The sequence below is a fragment of the Mauremys reevesii genome, linkage group 2, assembly GCF_016161935.1.
Source record: "Mauremys reevesii isolate NIE-2019 linkage group 2, ASM1616193v1, whole genome shotgun sequence".
NCBI classification, from domain to species: Eukaryota; Metazoa; Chordata; order Testudines; family Geoemydidae; genus Mauremys; species Mauremys reevesii.
Genome location: NC_052624.1, coordinates 193,529,836 through 193,553,368, shown reverse-complemented (window position 1 = coordinate 193,553,368; position 23,533 = coordinate 193,529,836). Strand labels below are relative to the sequence as shown.

General features: G+C 38.6%; 1 protein-coding gene across 2 annotated transcripts in view; it reads right to left on the bottom strand.

Moving 5' to 3' along the window:
- Nucleotides 1–9,635: 9,635 nt before the first annotated feature.
- TMX3 (thioredoxin related transmembrane protein 3) overlaps nt 9,636–23,533 on the bottom strand; it is a 59,699-nt gene continuing 45,801 nt past the window's right edge. For both annotated transcript variants that reach the window (XM_039523366.1, XM_039523368.1), the window contains 4 exons: nt 23,187–23,243; nt 18,084–18,213; nt 16,760–16,828; nt 9,636–13,736 (listed from right to left, as the gene is read on the bottom strand). In XM_039523366.1, coding sequence (XP_039379300.1) covers nt 13,470–13,736; nt 16,760–16,828; nt 18,084–18,213; nt 23,187–23,243 — 523 coding nt within the window. In that variant the 3' untranslated portion in view covers nt 9,636–13,469. The remainder of the gene's footprint in view (nt 13,737–16,759; nt 16,829–18,083; nt 18,214–23,186; nt 23,244–23,533) is intronic.

Here is a 23,533-nt window from a genome sequence, read left to right as displayed (position 1 = left end):
CCAGCATGGTCAGCTGGGCACTTGTTAGGTGTGCTCTCCAAGCTGGGCAACCTGGAAATTGAATTTCAAAAATTCACGGGGCTTTAAAGGGGAGGGGCATGTTACTGCGTACCTGGCTGCTAGGCAGCAGAGTTCAAAACGGTGACAGAGCAGTGAAGATGGGGCATTGTGGGACACCCTCTGGAGGTCACTAAAGGCAACCTAAGTAATGCAATGTCTACACTGATGCTATGTCAACCTAAATGCTAACCTCTCATGGAGGTGGAATTATTAAATTGGCATAGCAGGTGAGTTACGTTGGTGGGAGTGAAATTTTAGTGTAGACACTTACAGAGTTAGGTTGACATAAGCTGCCTTGTGTCAGCCTAACTCTGTAGTGTAGACCAGGCCCAAGACTATACCTGCTTACTCAGCTTGAAACTGGGAGGTACAATATGTAATTGTGCACCTGCATTTTACAGCACAAGTCAATTCAAACCAATCAAAACCCTCTTATCTCCAGGACTAACTATATATTGTGATAGACTCAGACCAGTTGGGTACAGCAGAGTAGTAGAAGGCAGATATACTGGCCACTGGATAAAAAGTTTTCTGTTCCCTGACTGACCAGAGGAAGGGGCTGCTCCAGGCTAGGGTGGACACATGACTCCAATTAGCCTGCAAAAAGAGTCAGGTGAGGCCCTTAAGCTAATATGAACACCTGACTCTAATTAAGGCCCCTCTGATACTGTAAAAGGGCTCATTCTGGTCAGGCCAGGGAAAGCCAAGGACCCAGAGGAGAGGCAGTGCGGTTGAAGGGCTGGGTAATGAAGACATCCTCAAGTCACTGGAGAGGGAGCCCTAAGGTAAGGGTGAAAAAGCGTTAAGAGAGAGAAGCGGGATGGTTGTGGGGAAGTGGCCCAGGAAAGTGTAGCAGTTCTGGCGGTGAAAGGTCGACTGCCAACAGCTGCTGCCACTAGTGTCCCTGGGCCGGAACCCGGAGTAGAGGGCGGGCCCGGGTTCCCCACAACCCACCACTACAGAAACACCTCCTGGGAAGGGAAGACAGGCCCCTGTCAGGAAAGTAGGCTAAACTGTTCTTGAATAAGCCCATCCCTAAGCCCAACAGAGACTGTGGGAGTTCTCTCACCAACCTTCTAGCTGGCTTATAATGAAAAGGGCTCAGTAGACTGTAACCCTGGCCCTAGAGAGAGAAGGGCAACATGGAGGGTCGCAGTGAGCCTCTGAGGCTAGCATAAACCGCCTGGAAATGCGAGACCCATGAGGACAAGGTTGGAGCTCTGCCACAATATATAAAATAATAAAACAATGAAGTAAATAAACTCAGCTAGATGTAAACGACTTACTTGTTTAAAAAGCTAAAACTCTAGGTGAACAAATTGAGGTCTTGTGTCTGAGGTGTCCTAACACTGACCTTTCTGATACCATTGTGCCAACAGGTTTTCTCTCCGCTGGTTGGGGCTGACACATAATTACGGTCCACTGAAAGAATACCATGTTCCTGCATAGTACCTGGACTTCTGGGTGCTCAGTGGGAAGTTACAAAAAACATGGTGCTTCTCAATAGTACTGATAGCTTTCTTCTTGATTATAATCACTTAAATATATATTAAAAACAAAAGCATGCTGTGTGGTGTAAAATCTAAAACCTACACCATGTGCTGAAATAGATCTATATTTGAGACAGGGTTATTAATTTTTTTTCTCTATTACACGTTACCCATTCACCCTCTGCTGGAAATTTGCATTCTTTTAAAGTCTAAGATGGAATTATCTGAGAGCTTTCCAGCCACTTAGAGATAAGTTGAAAAAAATTAAACAAACACACAAACAAAAATTGGTTAAGCAAAGATTTCAGTGCCAAATCTCTCAACTCAGCACCTAAATACTTTCTATCTTTGGTACTTATATAGCTCCAATCACCACAGTACCTGAGACTTCACTATCTTTAATAGTGTTTAACCCCAGAACAGCCCTGAGAGATAGGGAAGTAAGATTATCCCTATTTTACAGATGGGGAACCGAGGCACAGAAAGGTTAAACAACTTTCCCAAGGTCACACAACATGTCTGTGACAGAACAGGGACTTAAACCCAGGTCACCCAAGTCCTAGGCTAGTGCCCTAACCCTTGGATCATTCTTAAATACTTCTGCTGCTTCCCCAACCTATCATGAAATCCTCTTGGTATTTCCTAGTTCACAAAAAAAATATTTCAGACTAAGACAAAAATGATATCCTCACAAGCCATTACATTATTCCTTGCAACTTGTGCTAGCCGAGATGCAAATGAATGTTATTTCAGTCTAATCAGTGGTGATATTTGGCATATTACATATGGATTAAACTCTATTCTAATTTTTGCTTTGCAGTTACCTTTTCATGCATAACTTAATTTATAAATTATTTTCCATTGAAGTAGAACTCAGACATTTATGATAAACTTATTTTTTAGTTATTTTTTTAAAAGTAAATATATCCATCTTGTTGACAAAAACAATTTTGACTGCTCCAAAACTTAAATATCAGAGAGATTTTAATTTCCATGCATTCTAAATATTATTTTGCATTTATACACAATAGTTATGGCAGATTTCAATATGTTTTTCCAAAAAATGATATATGTATCACATGAGGAGTCACTTCAAACCCCGCTGCAATGCAGCCACCTCTAATATGAAGTGTTGCAACACAGCAATACCACACAATCGTTTAGGACCAAACTGAAGGATGATACCATATTTATTTTAAATTGCAGGGACCATGTAGGTAGACAAAATGTGATTATACTGCTGTAATTTAGACAGGACATTGGGTTTAATATTCTGCCCTTAAACTTTAACAAATATCTTGACATATTTAATGGACCCCAGTTTTATGTTTCAATCAAAAGACAGCACATGCAACATCATAGTACTCCTCTAACACTATGTTAGAACTGAATTTCCGCACCATGACAGAATGATCCATGCTGGGATCCCCAGAGAGTTTTCTCACAAGCTCCTTCCCATGGATAATTCAGAAAGAGGGAGTAATCCAGGCCTTTGGTTCTTTTCCCGTAAGTCTAAAATCCATCAGATATTTAATGTTTCTTTAGGCAGAAAGGACTATTGTGACCATCTAGTCCATCCTCCTGCATAATACAAGCCACAGAATTTCACTACGTGATTCTTGCAACAACCCTATAACTTCTGACTGAGATATAGAACATCTCTTAGGAAGACATCCTGACTTGATTTAAAGACTTCAAGTGATGGAGAATCCCTCACATCCCATAGTAAGTTGTACTTATGGGTAGATGTTACAGCCATATGAGCATCTTTACTAGCTTATATAGATACAGCATGTCGTCTCAATCAGTAGAAATCAAAACCATATACATGGATTGTCTCCTTGCACACCAGTGGGTCCCTGCTACACATGATGGCATTTGGGTTTTTACAACATTGATTTTAATTAACTTACATGACAGAGACATGTCCTGAAAGCACACACTGTAAACAACTATGATCTGCCATTTAATTATTAGAAGGCTGGCACATTCCAAATGGCCACCCAGAGAGAAAAAGTGAGTGAGGTACTTTCTTTTACTGGACCAACTTTTCTGTTGGTGAGAGAGACAAGCTTTCAAGCTTACAGAGAGCTCTTTTTCAGGTCAAACAGAGGCACGGATTCACTGTTCCTGATGAGCTGTGCTCCACACAGGAAGGAGGCAAAGTCTTTACCATTATTTGTTTTAGATAGTGCCTAGGAACCACAATCAAGAACCAAAGCCCCATTGCACTTAAGCCATCTTTCTTCTTCCCCTATGATGGGAGCTGCTTGGGGGGCAGTCTAAGAAAGCAGCCTCAAGGCTGCTGCTGCTGCAACCCACAGTTGGCTGTGTATGATCCCAAAGAGCTGTTTGAGAAAGCTGTAGTGCAGTCACCCTCCAAGCACTTTCTGCTCTTCGCCCGCCCATGGTGTGTCAGAGGATGATGGCAAAAAGCCATTGTATCAGCTTTTTGTTGCAAGGGGAACCCCCCCTATGTTAGGTATATTCCTTGGCAGCCAGATCCACTGCCTTCACATTGCTGGAGACTCTAGCCCAGAACACTGCATGTCAGCATCCCCCAAAGGATTCACACCCTGCAAAATATCATCTAAATGCATTAAACACCGCCCTGGATTCTAGATGATAGTACAGGAAAGCTCTGCCCAGAGCCATTGCAGGCATAGTGGAAGCAAGCAGCACAGAATGTCATTTGTGATGTGTGGAGAGGGGAAGAAAGGAACAGGCAACTGAAGAAAACAGCAAGCTGAGATGGGGCAGAAGGTGAACAGAATTAGCCAATAGTGAGGCATATCATAGACTACATTATAATTTTGAGCTAGGGTATTCTGCCATAATATTTTACGATTCAATCATCATAGGCATCAAAGACTGAGACATGGGTAGTTGTGCCCCGTGGTTGGAGCTGAGGGTCAGAGCCAGAGTCAGATGCCAGAGCCAAGGATCAGAGCCTAGGTCAGAAGTCAGGAGTATGAGCCAAATGTCAGAGTAGGTTTACCTGCAATCAGGCAAGGCAGGGGCAAGGCTGGAGTAAGGTGAGAACAGGACTGGAACAAGATAAGGGCAAGGTTAGAAACAAGCAGGCATAAGAGCTCTCTCAGCTGTGGGTGAATGCTTTGAGCAGCCTCTGAACTGCTGCTGGGCCCAAGAGATGGTCTGCTGATTTTTTCCACAAATCAGGCAGTGTAGCCAATCAGGCAGAGCCTATTACAAACCAGCTGTGCTTGTTAGGTTGCCTGGAGACTGGCTCTGCTGTTTGACAAAGAATTTTTAGATCAGATTCCTTCCACCACATCCTTCCCTCCCTGTCACCCCTCCCAGACACCCCTCAAAAACCCGTCATTCAAATTCTGTTACCAGAGGGCAGAGTGTACAGGCAGATCTTACTTTTGTTGACAAACTCTCATATGAATCCCTCCTAAATCAATTTATTTTTCTTCTACCTCTATTTATAGTTTATTAGTGTTATGTTTTGCCTGCCTAAATTTAAGATCTAATTTACCATCTAGATAATAAAAGTAAAAATATGGGAACTGTTGATACTGGTTTCATCCCTCAAAACAGAAGGAAAATATTTCTTCCAGCTGTAGGTGGATATTGTAAAGCCCAGAGTTCATTTTAAGATTGGTAATTTTGTCAGATAACTTACTATCTTTCGTTGAATGTATGTTGCACGTCAAACACTCAAAATTGTCATTAATTTAAACATTAACCATACGACATGAGTACAGCACATGAGGAGTTGAGTGCAAGAGCAGCTGTGATAATTTATAATCACTTCACTGCCCACACAGTTATTCAATTTAATAAAAAATAGGTTAGCATGCAGAGTATGTTGAAAACATTGCAAATATACTAACTAGGTTGTAAGATTGGGGCAGAGACTGTCATTGTTTTGCATTTGTACAGAGCCTAGCACAATGGGAACTTAGGTCATGATTGGGGGTGCTAGGTGTCACAGTAATCCAAATAAATAATTATAATATTTATATAACTGGAAGGATTTTACTACTCATTGGTAAACAGCAGCCACAAACAATCTGCTTTTAAGTACTCCATCATGCTTTGAACATACTGGTGTGTAAAACTGGTATTCCAGAGAGAAAATGAATAGCTTTGCTTAGAGATGGGCACAGTACAGGGAGATAACGGTGTTTGCTTTCATGTCTAAGTTTGCTAAAAAGTAGCTCAGGTGGATCACTCCCACACCATGTGCTGAAGCTGGCAGTGGAGAAATTTGTAGGCAACAGGAAATCTGGGAGCTAGAACCAAATTGGTGCTCTAGAACATCAACAGGGTCAAAATAAAGAAAAGTAGCAGTAAAACTAAACTTAAAAAATGTGTGTGGGGGGGGACCCAAAGAGTAAGAACCTGAGGGTGGAACAGAGAAGAGATAAGTAAAAGAAAGGGGGACAGATGTGGAGACACAAATGACTTTTTGTTACAGGAACAGGAATAATGATTATGCTCTGCTGGCACACATGACCCCTCCCCACCATGGGAATTTCATTGGTTTCAACACCAGGAGGAACTATCATGAATTCAAGTATCAGAGGGGTAGCCGTGTTAGTCTGGTTCTGTGTAAGCAGCAAAGAATCCTGTGGCACCTTATAGACTAACAGACGTTCTGCAGCATGAGCTTTCGTGGGTGAATACCCACTTCTTCGGATGCAAGTAGTGGAAATTTCCAGGGGCAGGTTTCTACATGCAAGCAAGAAGCAAGCTAGAGATAACGAGGTTAGTTCAATCAGGGAGGATGAGGCCCTGTTCTAGCAGTTGAGTGAAAACCAAGGGAGGAGAAACTGGTTCTGTAGTTGGCAAGCCATTCACAGTCTTTGTTTAATCATGAATTCAACGTTTTGAGAAGCCGCTAGCCAGCCTGTCATGCAAGAAATTGCTTCACCTCAAATAGCCAAAGAAATGTTTTGACATGAAGGCAGCAAAACGTTTTCAAAAAAGAGAAATTCATTAAGTTAGTGCCTGAGTCATAGATGGAAAGCGCTAGAGAAGAGCAAAAGATGATTCTCTTTTACCCAGCGTACTTTGTGCTTCGAAAATCCGTACCCTAGTGGTTTGGTATGTCTACACTGGCCAACAGACCATATTACGAACCATAGGAACACTTAAGAATTTAACAAAGTTCCGCAGCCCGGGCAAAAGGCCACTCTAGACAAGGTTTTGGATTTAAGTCAGTATTTACAACCACATTTTAAAAGATTATCTAATAGATATAGGCTGTCAATTAATCGCAGTTAACTCATGCAATTAGCTCAAAAAATTAATGATTAAAAAATTAATTGCAATTATTGCATTGTTCAATAGAATACCAATTGAAATTTATGAAATATTTTGGATTTTTTTTTACATTTTCAAATATATTGATTTTAATTACAACACTGACTACAAAGTGTGCACCACTCACTTTATTTTTATTACAAATATTTGCACTGTAAAATGATAAACAAAAACAGTATTTTTAAATTCACCTCATATCAGTATTGTAGAGATTTCTTTATTGTGAAGGTGCAACTTACAAATGGAGATTGTTTGTTACATAACTGCACTCAAAAACAAAACAATGAAAAACTTTAGAGCCTACCAGTCAATTCAGTCCTATTTCTTGTTCAGCCAATCGCTAAGACAAACAAGTTTGTTTACATTTATGGGAGATAAGACTGCCCACTTCTTATTTAGTCATCAGAAAATGAGAAAAGGCGTTTGCATGGGATTTTTATAGCCGGCATTGCAAGATATTAACATGCCAGATATGCTAAACATTCTTATGCCCCTTCATTCTTTGGCCACCATTCCAGAGGCCATGCTTCCATGCGGATTACACTCGTTAAAAAAATAATGTGTTATTTAAATTGGGAGGGGGGGATGGTATGTCTCTGGCTCCATTTTACCCGCATTCTGCCATATATTTCATGGTATAATAGTCTCAGATGATGACTCAGTACATGTTCATTTAAAAAAAAACAAAAAACTTTTGCTGCCCATTTGACAAAATGCAAAGAAAGTACTGTGGTAGACCCAGGCCAGTTGTGAACAGCAGAGTAGTAGAAGGGAGATTTTCTGGCCACTGGATAAGCAGTTTTCTGTTCCCTGAGTGACCAGAGCAGGGGCTGCTCCAGGCTAATGAGAACACCTGACTCCAATTAACCTGCTAAGTCAGGTGAGGCTGTTAAGCACCTGACTCTAATTAAGACTCCTCTGATGCTATAAAAGGGCTCACTCCAGTCAAGCCAGAGAGCCAGGGAGCCAGAAGAGAGGAAGTGCGTGCGAGGAACTGGGAGCAAGAGGCATGCAAGAAGCTGAGAGTGAGTAGTCATACTGCTGGAGGACTGAGAAGTACAAGCGTTATCAGATACCAGGAGGAAGGTCCAGCGGTCAGGACAAGGAAGGTGTTGGGAGGAGGCCATGGGCAAGTAGTCCAGGGAGTTGTAGCTGTCGCATAACTGTACCAGGACACACTCTAGACAGCTGCAGTCAACAGGGCCCTGGGCTGGAACCTAGAGTAGAGGGTGGGTCCGGGTTCTCCCCAAACCTCCCAACTCCTGATCAAACACAGGAGGAATTGACCAGGACTGTGGTTTCTACCAGAGGGGAAGGTCTCTGGGCTGTTTCCCGACCCACAGGGTGAATCTGTGAGGCAAGCAAATCTGCCAGTAAGCACAGGACTCACCAAGGTAGAGGAGGAACTTTGTCACAGTACTAATGTGAGATTTCTAAAGATAGCTACAGCATTTGACCCAAGGTTTAAGAATCTGAAGTGCCTGCCAAAATCTGAGAAGGATGAGCTGTGGAGCATGCTTTCAGAAGTCTTAAAGGATCAACATTCCAATGCGGAAACTACAGAACCTCAACCACCAAAAAAGAAAATCAACCTTCTGCTGGTGGCATCTGACTCAGATGATGGAAATGAACATGCGTTGGTCCGCACTGCCTTGGACTGTTATCGAGCAGAACCCACCATCAGCATGGACGCATGTCTTCTGCAATGATGGTTGAAGCACAAAGGGACATGAATCTTTAGCGCTTCTGGCACGTAAATATGTTGCGACGCTGGCTACAACAGTACCATGAGAACACCTGTTCAGGTGACATTGTGAACAAGAAGCAAGCAGCATTATCTCCTGCAAATGTAAACAAACTTGTTTGTCTGAGCAATTGGCTGAACAAGAAATAGGACTGAGTGGACTTGTAGGCTCTAAAGTTTTACATTGTTTTATTTTTGAATGCAGTTTTTTTTTTGTACATAATTCTACATTTGTAGGTTCAACTTTCATGATAAAGAGATTTCACTACAGTAGTTGTATTAGGTGAATTGAAAATTCTCTTGTTTTTTACAGTGCAAAAATTTGTAATAAAAATAAATATAAAGTGAGCACTGTACACTTTGTATTGTGTTATAATTGAAATCAATATATTTGAAAATGTAGAAAACATCCAAATGGTATATTACTGTTTAACAGTGTGATTTATCACAATTTTTTAATTGCTTGATAGCCCTATAATAGATATACAAAAGATAGTTACTGCCTGATGTGCTTTAAAATGTTGGGAGAAGCTGTGGTTATCTCTAAATAGATATTGAACCAGTAAAGGAGCTTTGCTGTAAGAGTTGTTCAATAATAATTAGTACACCAAAAACATGGGATGTATAACTTCTTTCAAAACTGCTTTTAGAAAAAAGTTTCAAAATTTTATTTTAAAAGGGTGTATAAATTAAACCCTTTGGCTGAAGAAACACCTGTATGAGTTTGAGGAAAGCCATGGGACCACAATTTTTAAAATTTCATTTCCTAAGTGTATTTTCATACTGTTAGTTATACTGAATAACTCAAGAAGAGAAATAGGCAAGAAGTCAGTGGAAATAATTTAATGAGGACGTTCATAATGCAGGAATAAGGTATCAGATTGGATTAAGCCAGTGTTCTTTTTGAGAGCAACCATGTAGATTTCCAGAACAAGATTAGCACATTTTAGGCACAAAATAAGGAATGTTATAGGAAATGCTGGCCCTTCAAAAATAATTTGTCCAACCATATACAATGCAGCATGACTAAAGAATAAAAGCCAGCAGAATCTTTTCAATTTCTTTATTGTAGAAAAACAAAGGCTTACATTTGACCTCAAAAGCAGCATTATTTCATTAATTCAAGAAGTTAGTACATTAAGTTTTCAGAAACCTTTAGAGAATGCATCCATCCAAGATAAAATAGAAAACCCTCTCCCCCTCTCAGTGTTCTTTACATGACCAAACAAAAATCCTTTCATTTTACACCACAAGCCTGTCTTTACACATATTTCAAGTTAAAAGGGAATTTTAAATATAAGATTGTGTGTGGTTTTCCACATCCTAAGCAGACACAGCTGGGCGCACAGCCTGATGAAAACAGCAGTGCATTTAAAACTTGGATTTTTGTAGGTTAGTACACATCTGGTTATCCTGACAATTCATAAAGTGACTGACAGACACTCTTCTATTAACTCTAACTGATCAAACCACCAGAAATTTGGCAGCTTAATGGTACTTCCACACCAGGCACTAGTGAGTCCTGTCTTTCATGGTGCATGTAGGTATTATCCCCAGGTCCATCTCTCACTAGACCATTTCTCAACAAAGTGTTTGGCTACTACTGTAGCAACAGAAACTATTGACAAAATAAGACTATGGAAAATTAAGTCATATGGGGTGGTGGTTAAAACTGAATTCTATGCAACAGCATTCCGGGGGGGGAGGGGGAGGTGTCGGATATTTTAAAAAATTTTCTAAACACAACACAATGACCAGTGAAGTCCCAAAAAAGCCACTTTAACTTTTGACCTTGTACAAATTATATATTTAGGTTCAAATAACTAACTGAAAAGACTAAGATCCTAACTGAAACCTTCACAGCGGAATAAAAATCACAAATAATGTATAAAGCAGCAAGATATTCTTCACTGATCAGACTCACATTCTGATTATTTAGCACTGAGTTGTGCCAGCATTGAAAGTTACTGGAAGTTCAAGTGGCCTACTATTAAGTGAAGTGTTTTGTAACATAACATAACTGCAGCTGCACTATGTTTAAAGAAGTTTTGAAACAAAATATAAAATAACTACAAGCATCTCACTCTTCAAATATAAGACAACTAAGACTAAAAGGTCTGGAAAGTCGTCCACAGCTTAAAAAAAAGTGTTTAAAAAGATAATTCAATTTTCTATTTACAACCAAACTACCCAAATTTAAAATATGTATTTCTATTTATTATAAATGAAAAGGGGAAATTCACATGGGGCGGGGGGAGGCCAAAAAAGCCATACTACACACCTGCAATTTTATATTTGATAAGTAAAAGTACTCATGTTTCTCTCTCCTACAGGAAGATATTCATTTCAAGCAGGGACAGTAGGAGAATCTCTTTCCTAAAAAAATGAAAATGCAGGATTCTAAATTTGTCAATTACAACAGCTCAAAGAAAACCAATGAGCTTTCTGAAAATAAATTATTAATCTCCACGATGTACTCATCTTCCACTGCAAAGTCTCTCAAGTCAGGCATTTAGTTTGTTGTGTTCTGCACTGCAGCTTCTGTACAAAGCCAGATGTTACTAAACTATTTTAAAAGAAGAACCAACTTTCTTTTACAACAGGGAAAAGAACGAAGCAGTTGCTATCTCAAGTTCAATTTACCTGCAGATTAATTCCAACACAAAATCTTCTATTTAAGATTATCCATATTTATATTTAGAAATATTTCTCTTAATTCAGTGTTATAGCATTTATTAAATGATTAAGCTGCCTTATACAGAAAACATTACTATTGTATTATATTATAATATGTCCTTTAAAAACATCAAAGCTAGAAAAGTTCATGGCTCACTATCCAACTGAATCTTATATAGCTTCAGTACTGAGAGAAAGAGGAGCATAAGTTTGGTTGCTATGGTAATCTCCATGGCATCAATGCCAACCAAAAAAACAAACAAACAAAGGTTGTTCTGTGGTTTATCCCTTGAGATCTCAACTCTGGAGAAAATTTAGTCCCATTCGGTGTCATGGGGTTATATTAAAAATGATTTTCATGATTAAATAGCTCACGAAAATGCATTCCACTGATAAATATCCCTCTATCAGTGCTAACGATGGCTCCATTAACTTTCCTTCCACAGTCTACAACTTGTAGTCAAAAGCTATCTCAATGTAAGTATCAACACCAACCCTTGTTCAAAAATGTGTGTTTAAATAACATTTTTTTCTTTAAAAATAAGTCCCAATCTGCACTTAAGGCCTGGTCTACACTGGCAAGTTTTTTCACCAAAAGGCAGCTTTTGGCAACACAACAGCAGAGGCGTACATACTGTAAAGCCACTTTTTGCCCCGAAGCTCCTCAGTTGCAGCGCTGTAATAAAACCACCCCAACGAGAGTTTTAGGTCTTTCTGCACCAAGACTTTAGCCTCTTAGTGCCAGTGTAGACACCATGCTTGATTTTAGCGCTTGTTGGTCTCTGGACAGTGTCCCACAGTGCTCATCCTGACCACTCTGGTCAGCAGTTTCAACTCTGCTGCCCTGACATCAGGTAAACAACATTCCGCCCCTCCCCCTTTACAGCCCAGGGAATTTTGAAATTCCCCTTCCTGTTTGCTCGGTATGTAGAGCTCACATTGCATTTTCCCAACTAACCATGGTGGCCCCACGCAGAAAACGATCTACCGCTTGGACCACTGCAGAGCTACTGGATCTGATAAGTGTTTGTGGGGAGGAGGCTGTCTAGTCCCAGCTGAGCTCCAGCTGTAGCAATTTCGATACCTATGGCCAGAATGCGCACAGCTTGCATGAAAAGGGATATGACCAGGACAACACTGCAGGGCAGAGCAAAGGTGAAGGAGCAGAGGAACCACAAGACAAGGGAGGCAAACGTCCGCTCTGGTGCTTTGCGTTGTTGTGTTGTTTTTATAAGGTGTTGGACGCTATCCTAGGTGGCAAGCCCACCTCCACCACAAAGAGCACTGTGGATACTTCGGCGGGTCTGGAGCCAGTGGGAAGTGGACCTAACCCAGAGGAGGAGATCATTAATGAAGCGGTGGAGGCTGAAGATGTAGAGCCCAATGATACATCCAGTCAGGAGTTGTCCTCCACTCCAGTCTCTGCAGTCGCTCTCTGGTGAGCCAGAAGTGGGAGAGGAGACCCCTGGTAAGCTGTTTTGCTTTGTGAAGTTTTGAAGCGGGTTGAGGGCAGAAAAATGTAGAAGGCTGGCTTTGTTTCTTGTTTAAAATATTAGTAAGGAACTATTTTAATAAATAACTCTGTCTTAGGTCTTGCATTTAAACACAAGTTCTGTGGGAAACTGCCAGTAATTGATTTTAGTACTGCGATATAACAAAGCATTTCTGTAATTAATAACAAATTAACTTTAAAACATAAAAAAGGTATTTCTTTCAAAATAATGTACAGTAGCTAAAATAAAAAAGTGTCTTCATGGAAAGCCCAAGCCATCTTTAGCCATCAGAATTTCAAAGGGTGTGTAAGATTTACAAGTTTCATTCTAAACTTCCTTGCAATTTTTCCACTTCTGTTCATATAAAAAGATGATCCTGATATATGCCGGCCACAACATTACTAGATTATCACATGTAGCCAGGGCTATAGCATATTTTACCTGATTGTTGCCTGTGAAGAAACAGTTTAGGAGCATTAATCTTCAGACACAACACTCAGAATAATAAAATATTAATAAAAAATAATTAAGAAAGCGTTCAGGTCCCCACTCTTCCCATGACCGTATTTGATAAGAAGATTTGAATACATGCAAGTCAAAACTAGCAAAATACAGACAAAAGGTCCTCTTCTGTGAAGATCATCATTAAATGACTGACTTCAATAAATAAGGCTATTTTGAAATTCTACAGAATCCTTTAAACTAGGCAACCTAGTCTTTTTTCTTATCAAATATATGTTTTTGTCCATGTTCTCCATCTGAAAGTTCTGCAGATTTTTCTTTGTTTTCCTGCTCTTGTTCTTCCTCACTGCCTTCATCTGTAAGTTCCCTATCTCCAGTTTCCTTTTTAGACGTCTCATTTTCCTCTACACCTCCAACGGTGTCAACTGTGCAGATTCCATAACACATGATGCTGATGACACCCAGTGGCAGACCAAAGAGAAAGCAGCCCAGAAGTGGAGAACTCTTGAATACAGACTGTTGAAATATAATTTGAAGTCAAAAGCACTTTAGGGGATATTTAAGATACCTTACAGCATTTCTTACAAGTTTCACTATATTTATTTCTAAAATAGACAAAATCAGTTTTCTTGGAAAAGGTGTAAGAGCCATTATGCCTATGCTGTTTTTAAACTTGTGAAAATCTTTGAACCTGAAGAGAAACGGTTTTGCTAGAAAGGTGAAAAGTAGTATAAGAACTATGTATTTTGTAATTTGAAAAGAGGCATGAGACACTGCTGAGTTAAATATTGAGACCTTAAAAACACACTGAAGTTTGAAATGTACCAGCAGTAGCACCTAATACTAAAGTTGCCTGACACTTCCCATTAAATGACCCTGTCTTTATTTACTTTGCCAAACTTTAACTGTTTGGGGCTGAAATTTTCAATGCTAGGTGTATGCTTTAGGCTGATTTTTATATATTACTTATATACACACATACACAAAATCAGCCTCAGACAGGCACTTGGCATTGAAAACATATATATTATATATAAAGAGAGATATAGATATATAAATTTTATCCAAAACAGTTCAGACATTTCTGAGAATGAGGATAGGGAAAGTAACATTTTTATGTGTTAAAAGAATTCTGGCAATCTTTTCTTTGGAAAGCTCTAGTGCCCCAGGCTTTAGAACAGGGACTAGATATTTGGCAAGTGGGTGGCCTTTGTGCAAAGATGGCCTTTTAACACCCCCAGGAAAATCTGTTCACATTTGGCCAAGTTGTAAGCCTACCTCAGTTAGTACAAGCTCAGTAGAGACTTGCTAGAGTTTAACAACTAAAATCTCAAAGATTCCATCCTCTCTATGCATGCTCACAGTTAGTTTTTTTCCAGTGTTGGAAGTTATGCAGTAAATGAGGCAGGGGAGAGGAAGAAAAAGGATGGTCTCATGGTTTAGGCTGTTGAGTGTTGCTTTTGAGAACTGGATTCTATCCCTGCCTCTGACACAGACTTCCTATTTTATGCTAAGCAAGTCATTTAAACCAACCTTTCATGGGTGGGCACTAATTGAGTGTTTCTAATTTTAGGGCTATCTGACTTCAGATGTTTGGTATGATTTGAAGAAGTGCGGAGCACTCTCAGCTGCAACTGAACTTGGTGAAGGCTGTGTTCGGAACATATGAAGTGCTATATAATTTTAAATACTCTGAAAGTCAGGTCCTAGATGTCTTAAATCAGGCACTCTAAACTAGTGGATAGTTTTGACCTTAATCTCTCTGTGCCTCAGTTCCCCATCTGTAAAAAGGTGAGAGGAGTTATTTAAGTTAAGAGCCAATGTGGGCACAAGAACAAATGGATATAAAATGGCCATCAACAAGTTTAGGCTTGAAATTAGATGATGGTTTCTAACCATCAGAGGAGTAAAGTTCTGGAACAGCAATCAAAGAGGAGCAGAGGAGGGAGCAAAAAACCTAACTGGCTTCAAGATTGAGCTTGATAAGTTTATGGACAGATTCGTATGATGAGACTACCTACAATAACAAGTGACCCATCTCAGGCTGTTAGTAAATATATCCAATGGCCAGAGATGGGACACTAAAGGAGAGCTCTGAATTATTACCATGAATTCTTTCAAAGGTGGTGAAATCTGGGTGGTGGATCTCGCTGACATGCTCAGGGTTTAACTGATCACCATATTTGGGGTGGTGAAGAAATCTTCCCCTCCTCTCCCTCCAGGTCAGATTGGCAGAGACCCTTTGGGCATGGAGCACAAATCACTGGAGTAAATGGTGGATTCTCTGTAACTTGAAGTCTTTAAATAGTGTTTTAAAGACATCAATAACTCAGTGGTTATGGTCTATTACAGCAGTGGGTTGCTGAGTCAGATGATGTGCAGGAAGTCAAACGATGACCATGATCTTCCCTTCTTGTCTTAAAGTCTGAGAGTATGTCACAGGGGTGTTGGGAAGACAGAGTAATTAAAGTTTGTGAAATACTCAGAAACTGTAGTGATGAGCAGCATATAAAAGCTTATGCAAAAATTAATAATTTGTCTTCAGAGCAGGGTGCAAATAATATGCAGTAAATATGGTCTGGGGGGGGCACATTGAACAGGGAAAAAAACAAAATACTGAATAGCTGCTAATTAAGTGAGCACAGTCCATGCTGTGCACTGAATCAGGGTTCCTCTGGGGAAAAAAAATAGTATGTGATCATGTAATTAAAGACAGTATCCTGAGGTGTATGCATAAGGGAGATGAATTAAAGTCTCACAGGCAACTTTAATACTGGTATTTCCTAACTTTTAAGTGCTTGACTTTGCAACCTTAATATGTTCTTTTAATGTAGTTTTTTGTGTGTAATTTATTATAAGATTTTCTTGCTTGTCTGCAGTGGGGGGAAAATGGTTTTAGCCAAATCTTTACACCAAGGTCTGTTAACCTTAATTGACCTATAAAAAGAAGGGAAACCTCTCCCAACATGCATACATTTACACAAAAGATATTCAGTACCTCATCTGGACCTTTTCTAAGCAAAAAAAAAATAAGACTAGTAACCTAAAATACAGCTTTAAAACTTCACTAAGTATAGTATTTTCTCCCATTATGCCTTAACTGAATGGACTGACAGTAACATTTTTCAGTGTAAGTAGGTTCCATAACTGTCAGTAAATGGGTTCCAGAAGTGTCAGAAACAAAGCTTTTGAATAGCGTTTGAATCCTCCAGTGCTATGCCTTTTAACTTGACCTTATTCATTTAAATTGACAAGAAATAAAAAGGAAACTATCCGTCATATTTTTGACACCAAATATTCAACATTTCAGTACTCTGTAAAATATATTTCAAAACAATTTATAGACTTTTCTTTAATCATTTAAGGGTTTGTTTTTTTTTTAAATCCAGAATGTGTGTAATTACTGGGAATATATTCAGTGACTTAAGTAAAGGTATTTTTGACTCTTTTTTTTTTTAAAAGACATACAAGTCTTTTTGAACTTGAAAATATGATGCTATTCTACTTTGTATTCCAACTGCATGTGGGATTTTACTTACCATTACAGTAGACTTGGCATCATAAATTATTCTCTTGATTCGCTGCAGAAACCCATCACCACCTTGTGCCTAAAATGTCGAAGGAAACAGGTATCAAAATAATCAGTGCTGTTCAGTTAAATTTTATAACAACTTCACCTTTTATGCTTCATTTGCCTCCCTAATTTATGCAGCCTTTAGTCACTCCAAAAGGATTTCCCAGTACCTGTTTTTCCCTTAGAAAAGAACAAATATCAGGGGTTGATATTCTTGTACCTCATGATGCTCAGTCATTTTTCAAGTTCTTTCAAAAGCAGATGTTTCAATAATCTCTTGAAGATTGACATTCTCTCATCACTCAAAGATCATTTTGCTTTAACTGAACAAGGTCAACTGCAGCAGCAGTACTGGTATTCTTCACCATCTCCTCTACCACATACTCATATTGATTACTTACCAGTTCAACTAGCTTATCAATACTTGTTCAATACTTCTCACTTGTTCATTCCCTGTCTGGAAGATTGATCATCGTTTATGCTTATAGGCCATATGCATGCTTCCTCAAGGATTTAAACCTTGAGTATAATGTTATAAGAAGTTGAGATGCCCAGACTCCACCCCCTGGTTCCTTCCACTATCTCAATTTTCAAAAGAAACTCTGAAGAAGTGGAAAGGAAAGGAGATAGCATGAATCTATGCGTAGCAGTCTAAGAATTAACCTCTTGTTCCTCTGAGTATTTTTAGTGAATTTCACAAAAGTGGAGACTAACATTAACAACCATTGAACAAGCTGGGTCTGATGACAGCTATTTAAATAGAGATTGGCAGTCTGCTCCTCTGAACTCAACATCTGATCGCCACCAAGATAGGGTCTGTAATTAGAGCTGGTCAGAAATTTTCTGTTGGAACGATTTTCTGAAGGAAAATAGTTTCCACAAAATTGAAATCTTCTATGGAAGTGGAGTCTAAGAATTACATATTTTGAATTAGAAAACATTAAAATACAATTCTTAGTAAACATGACACAGGAAAGTAAGGCTGACCTAGAGATGAGTAGTGGCCACAGCTTATTAAATAAACATATGCCTAAAGTTCAGATCTGGGAGGGAATATATGTAAATCCAACAGTAACACTTTTTCAGGGGTATACAAAGCAGTGCCAAGGACACATGCACAATTTAGGAATGTGGCTACATAATGAGAATACACTAAGGAGAACAGACAGATAATGCACACTTATCTGCATTACAATTAAAAGTGGCCAATGAATTTTTCTGCTTTTAACTGCCCAGAGAATAAAAGATAACAGTTGATTAAAAAAATCAGATCAAAGTGGGAGACTTACTTCGACTGTACCATCTAAAATACTATTAATGAACTGAACCAGGTCTTCGGTACTCTCAATGCATCTATCTGGTAGAAAATACTGCTGGTTGGAAGTGTTCAATACGACAACAGTGGGGATTGTCAAGTCACTGAAAATGTTAAGTCAAACAGATAAGAAAGTCAAAGAAACAATGTCAATTAAGAATTTTCAGAGCATTTAACAGGAAGTGCAATATTAATGTTCTGCTAAAGAACTATGCAGACAAAAGGAAAGTAAATTTTATGTGCCCATCCTGAGATACCCACCTCAAGTCATTCATACAAAACCACCACCATCTTTATGGTACAGGTGAAAGAGTTGCTTCACTGATCCAATTTAAAAATAATGTACTCCTTAGCATCAATATTTTGATGAGGCTATTGAAGTATATGCTATTCTATATGTGTACTTATACTGTGTGCATGACCTGACTCCATGAATAGCTTCCTGGAAAAATCAGAATTTTGAACCAAATACATACAACATAAAAAAAAGGGGAAAAAGCTTACTTTTAATTCTACAGCAGACATAACCAATTAGTTGAGCTCTCATATAGTAGCCAGCCTTGTGTTTCAAAAGCATTATGGCCCCAATTCAAAAAAGCACTTAACTATATGCTTGACTAAGTGTTCTTTAACTGGGGCACACAATTTAAGCCCATATACATGAGCTTTTGCTTGACCAGGAGAGTAGGAGCTCTGTTAAACTTCTTAAAATGTCACAGATCAACAATGTAATTATATTTATCCTAGACACAAGAGGTGAGCTACAGATGCCTGTTAAAGGCTTCAAACTATTCATGTTACTTTGTCATTACGATTTAACAAATACACAGAACCTTTAATTAGAGACATTTACTGATACACCAAAACACACCTCAACTCAAAACTTGTAAAGCAAAAAAATAATAAGTTAAGGAAAAAGTCTCTACTTCCTTGCCACTTTTACATTGACTATAAACACTGTCAATAACACTCTCTTGTTATACGGCTTTCACTCTGACCTCTGAAAAGCAATACATATTCTGATTTCATCAAACTCATACTGTAGCACAAAATCTTAATGGCTACCTCAGATGCTCTTTGCATCAACAGGTTGGCATAGCTGACTGTCACAAATTAGGGACATATTCTGCTTTAACTTCGATGAGGTCAACCTTCACTATGGAATTGTAATTAGTGACTCTACAATAAGACTAAAAAAATTAGTTAAAAGAGCAAATGCTTATTCAATACTTTCCTTTAAAAAACTAGGAAGGAAGCAATTATAAATTCTCACCAATATAAAGAGATTCCCTGAATATTATAAATTTACATTTTGACATATGAGTGTTTTGGGCATGACATTAGAATAATTATAAAATTTTGGAGGTTAATCAAAAATGTTAACTAGAAGTTTAAAAGTTCAACCCTAAAACAGTGGAATTTTCTCGACGGCCAGAAAACTGAATTCCACAGAAGACATATGGTATGTGTCCATACTCTTCCAACTTTCAAGTGTAAAGCATGGTGATATGCTAAAAAGCTAAAAGCTGTTACAAAAATGCCAATGAAGAAGACACGTAGCAGGAATTTGAAGTAGTTCAACTCTTAGAGAGCTCTGCCGCTTGCAGCATGTGATAATTTCTAAATATGGCTTTCCCCAGAGATTCCTTTTCTCCACTGGGTACTCTTTTTGTTTAAGTGCATCAAGAGGTGTACACAACAGGAGCCCAGCAACAAAATATAATGTAGTTAGTTGTGTAGTGTGCCAAGTTGCAAATTATCCCCACACAAAGAATTGTGAAGGAAAAAATAAAAAACAGAATAAAAACCAAGAAAGTCCACTTTCTACCCACACAACAGTAACAACTCTTGCTACTGTTACACTGAAGCTTAAAATTGTACTTTAGACTAGGAACATTTAATTTTCCATTTAACTGATTTATTTATTTATTTTACTGGCACTCCTGTTTATACTGTCTTTTGAAAAAAAATCTACAAAAGTCTGTCCCCGTCAGGAAAATAAGCTGGAAGAAAGACTTAATATTCTTATACCCACCACTCCCCTGCCCCCTTTTTGGGGGGTGGGGGGGGGATAATTTTGTTAAGAGTTATCTATTGCTCCCTGGTCCATCAGGTTTTTAAGGCCTCCCAATAAACCTTTTCCAATTTTCCCTTGCTTTAGTACTTCTCTATTCCAAAACCTGATGTGTCAAACAACATGTTGGCAGAAGAACTGGATTACACTCCCTTTAAATCATGACATTGTGGTTAGTCAGTGAGGGTGTGGGGAAGCAATTAACATTAAGCAATTTAAGTGTAATACTACAGGACTGATTGAGATACCTCTCTACAGCATATAAGCCGTCCAGGGACTAAAAATATCTTGTCCAAAAAAACCTCAATTGTATGTACTGCAGTAAAAAGCTACCTTTTATATATACAAATATATAAATACTCAGATAACCTCCCATTTTGCCAAAAGCTGAGCAATTAAAGAAAAAAGGTACTCTAAAAGATGTTTTGACATTCAGTGTTGAGCACTTAGAACTCCCACTTAAGTCAATGGAAACTCTCAGAGGTGTTCAACATCCACAATCAGCACACACTAGTATTCTTCCTACTAAATATATATATATAATTCCAAGTTGGTAAGATTCTGACAAAAATCAATCCAACCATCTTTTAAAGGAGACAGACTGCTAAACAGTATAACTCCCTAATGATCATAGTGAAATTCAAATTGATACACCTAATCCTAACATAAAGCATAAAAATACTGTAACAATCTCCCACCCCTGGAAAAAAAAGTGATTTTTCAAGCATTATACAAATATGCTATCCTTTGTGAAGAATGTAAAGATGTTTCTAAATGTTTCCACATTAGTATAAAACAGCAGGTTAGGTGGACCAGAAAGTAGTATCTTACATTTTTACATTGTTCTACTGACTTTCAGTTGCTGCCATCTGGTGGAAAACAAACTGAACTAAAAGTAAAGTGCCCTGGTGCCAGTTCTTAAACCGTCAGTATGTACAAAACATAAATATTCTAATCTTTATCACTTATATAATGTAGAAAAACATTATAGTTTATGGTGGAGATTCACAGCTTTGAAATACATACAGATTTCAGTGTAAAAAAGTCTCAAATGTAGTTTAGTCATAACTTTCCATACTGGAACTTATACAGATAAGGCACTTTTACAGGGCAGTTGCAATTACCTTTCTCCATCCTCGATGCAAAAGTGAGGGCCTCGATTAATAATTACCCATTATTAGAGTAACTAAAAAAATGCTGGTTATTTTTAGAGTTATGGGACAGAGGGAGGGAAGGGTGCACTAAAGGTCATGGGGCGGGGCGGGGTTGTCCACAAACAAAGAGTAAACTGTGAAGGAGAGCCCGCAGGACACACAATAGACAGCAGCAAAGGGTGGGCAGCAGAAGGTAGTGTGGTGACTGCCACTATGGAGTGAGGGAGCCCTTCATGGTTTCCCACAGCCAGTGGAAGTCAGAGGGCATCCCTAAATTCTGCATTAACATGGGTCATGACATGCACCTGCTACTCCATCCCTTGGAAATACTTAGGAAGGAAGAAGGATCAGATGTCCCTAGAGATTGGCAGGCACAATTACACATGAACCTGTCTCAGGACAGCACTGGGCACTAACACTCAACCAAATAATACAGATACTTGAAAAGAACATTCAGGGGAGCAGAGAAAGGTTGACAGGGCTCTTGATCTCCTCCTTCTCTCCTGCTGAAGCTGACAGACCTTACTTCCCTCCCAAGTGCATGAAGGAGGAACACTCCCAGAAAGCAATGTGTGACGTAGTCAGTTATGCTTGCCCAGCACAACAGCCCCTCCTGCCCCAGACACCCCATGCTGATCCCTCCCGCCTTAATATTCTTTTACCCCAATAATAAATAAATAAATCAGGACCACAGTAAGGAGAGTTGTAAGGGTTGACATCAGAAAAACTGCATTAATTTTAATTCCTGAATTCAAATAGTGAATAATATTTATTATATCCCAATAATTGAAGCCTGCTATGTAATATTTCATTTTATCTCAATCCCTAACTCCGATAATGCTGGTTGTTATTTAAACTCAGCTTTATGTCTCCAGCACAAGACCACAGACAAACTTTTTTTTTTTTTTTTTAAAAGAAGCTGTAGTCTGATTTATGTAAATCAATTTATCAGAACTGTGCCAAATTTACCAAGGGTCTACCTTGGCTGAGGTTCTTGAAGTTGATGGAATTTTCACCAGGGTACCTACATGCCTTGATGCAAAGCAGCTGTAATCTCCATCGGGGCTCCACTGAGAATTAAGAGTGCTCCCACTCTATAATCCTAAATTAACATTAAATCTAAAAATGAGAGCATGGGGAGCCTTGGCTAACCATATGCCCCACATTTCAGACAATGATGTACAATCATTTTATTTTGCTAGTCACTTCTTTTCCAGAAGAGAGACAAACATGAATTCAAGTCACCCAAAGAGAGCAACAACCATAAAAAGTGCATCAGTACACAGAAAAAAATCCATAAATTTGCACTCATACATATACCTTCTAATGAAATGACCAATGAACATAAACAGATCATGTCAATTCAGCTATCTTTCTTGCCAATGACTTGAATTATTTCTATTATTTCACTGTTTCTTTTGAACTGCATAACATTTGGGAAATATGTTAACTTCTAATAAAATTTGTAGTAGTACAACAAAATTATTTTTAAAAAGTATGCCTCACCAGGCAGCACTCTCCTAATGATATATTGATTTTGGCAAACTAATGGTATATTTTAAAGATGTACATAAGGTTTTAGTTTACTGTAGTTTAGTACAATAGGCAGAAGAGGACTTGGAATTCAAGAGTAGAAGTTGGCCAAGAGAAAAATGTTGATGCTTCTCTTCTAGTAAGTAAAGTTATAAATACATGGGAGAAAATATATCTCTTCAAATCTTTTTAGTCTGATAGCTTGAATGACTGAGGAGCACAGAAGCGGCATCAGCAGAGGAGTGGTTCTTCAAACCAGTGGCATAACTAGTACAGGCACAGAGAAGGGAGAATATTCAAGTCAGAATTTACTTACTCCATTAGTAAGCTATTAATATAGTCGTTACCGTCCATATGGCCAAATTGGAAGTTCCTACAGAAGATACAAAGAAACAAGAAGTAAAGCCAATCAATTGTACATTAAAGAAATGAAAATTATAGACTACATCAGTCAAAAATATTCTTCATAAAATATTTCTCTAATAAACATTGAAAAACTATGTAGGGGAGCAGCAATTGCTACAGTCTTCATATTCATTTATTACTATAAAGATGTAAAAGTATGGAATGGCTGCCATGTGAGGAGAGATTAATAAGACTTGGACCTATCACCTTGGAAAAAAGATGACTAAGGGGGGGGGATATGATAGAGGTCTATAAAAT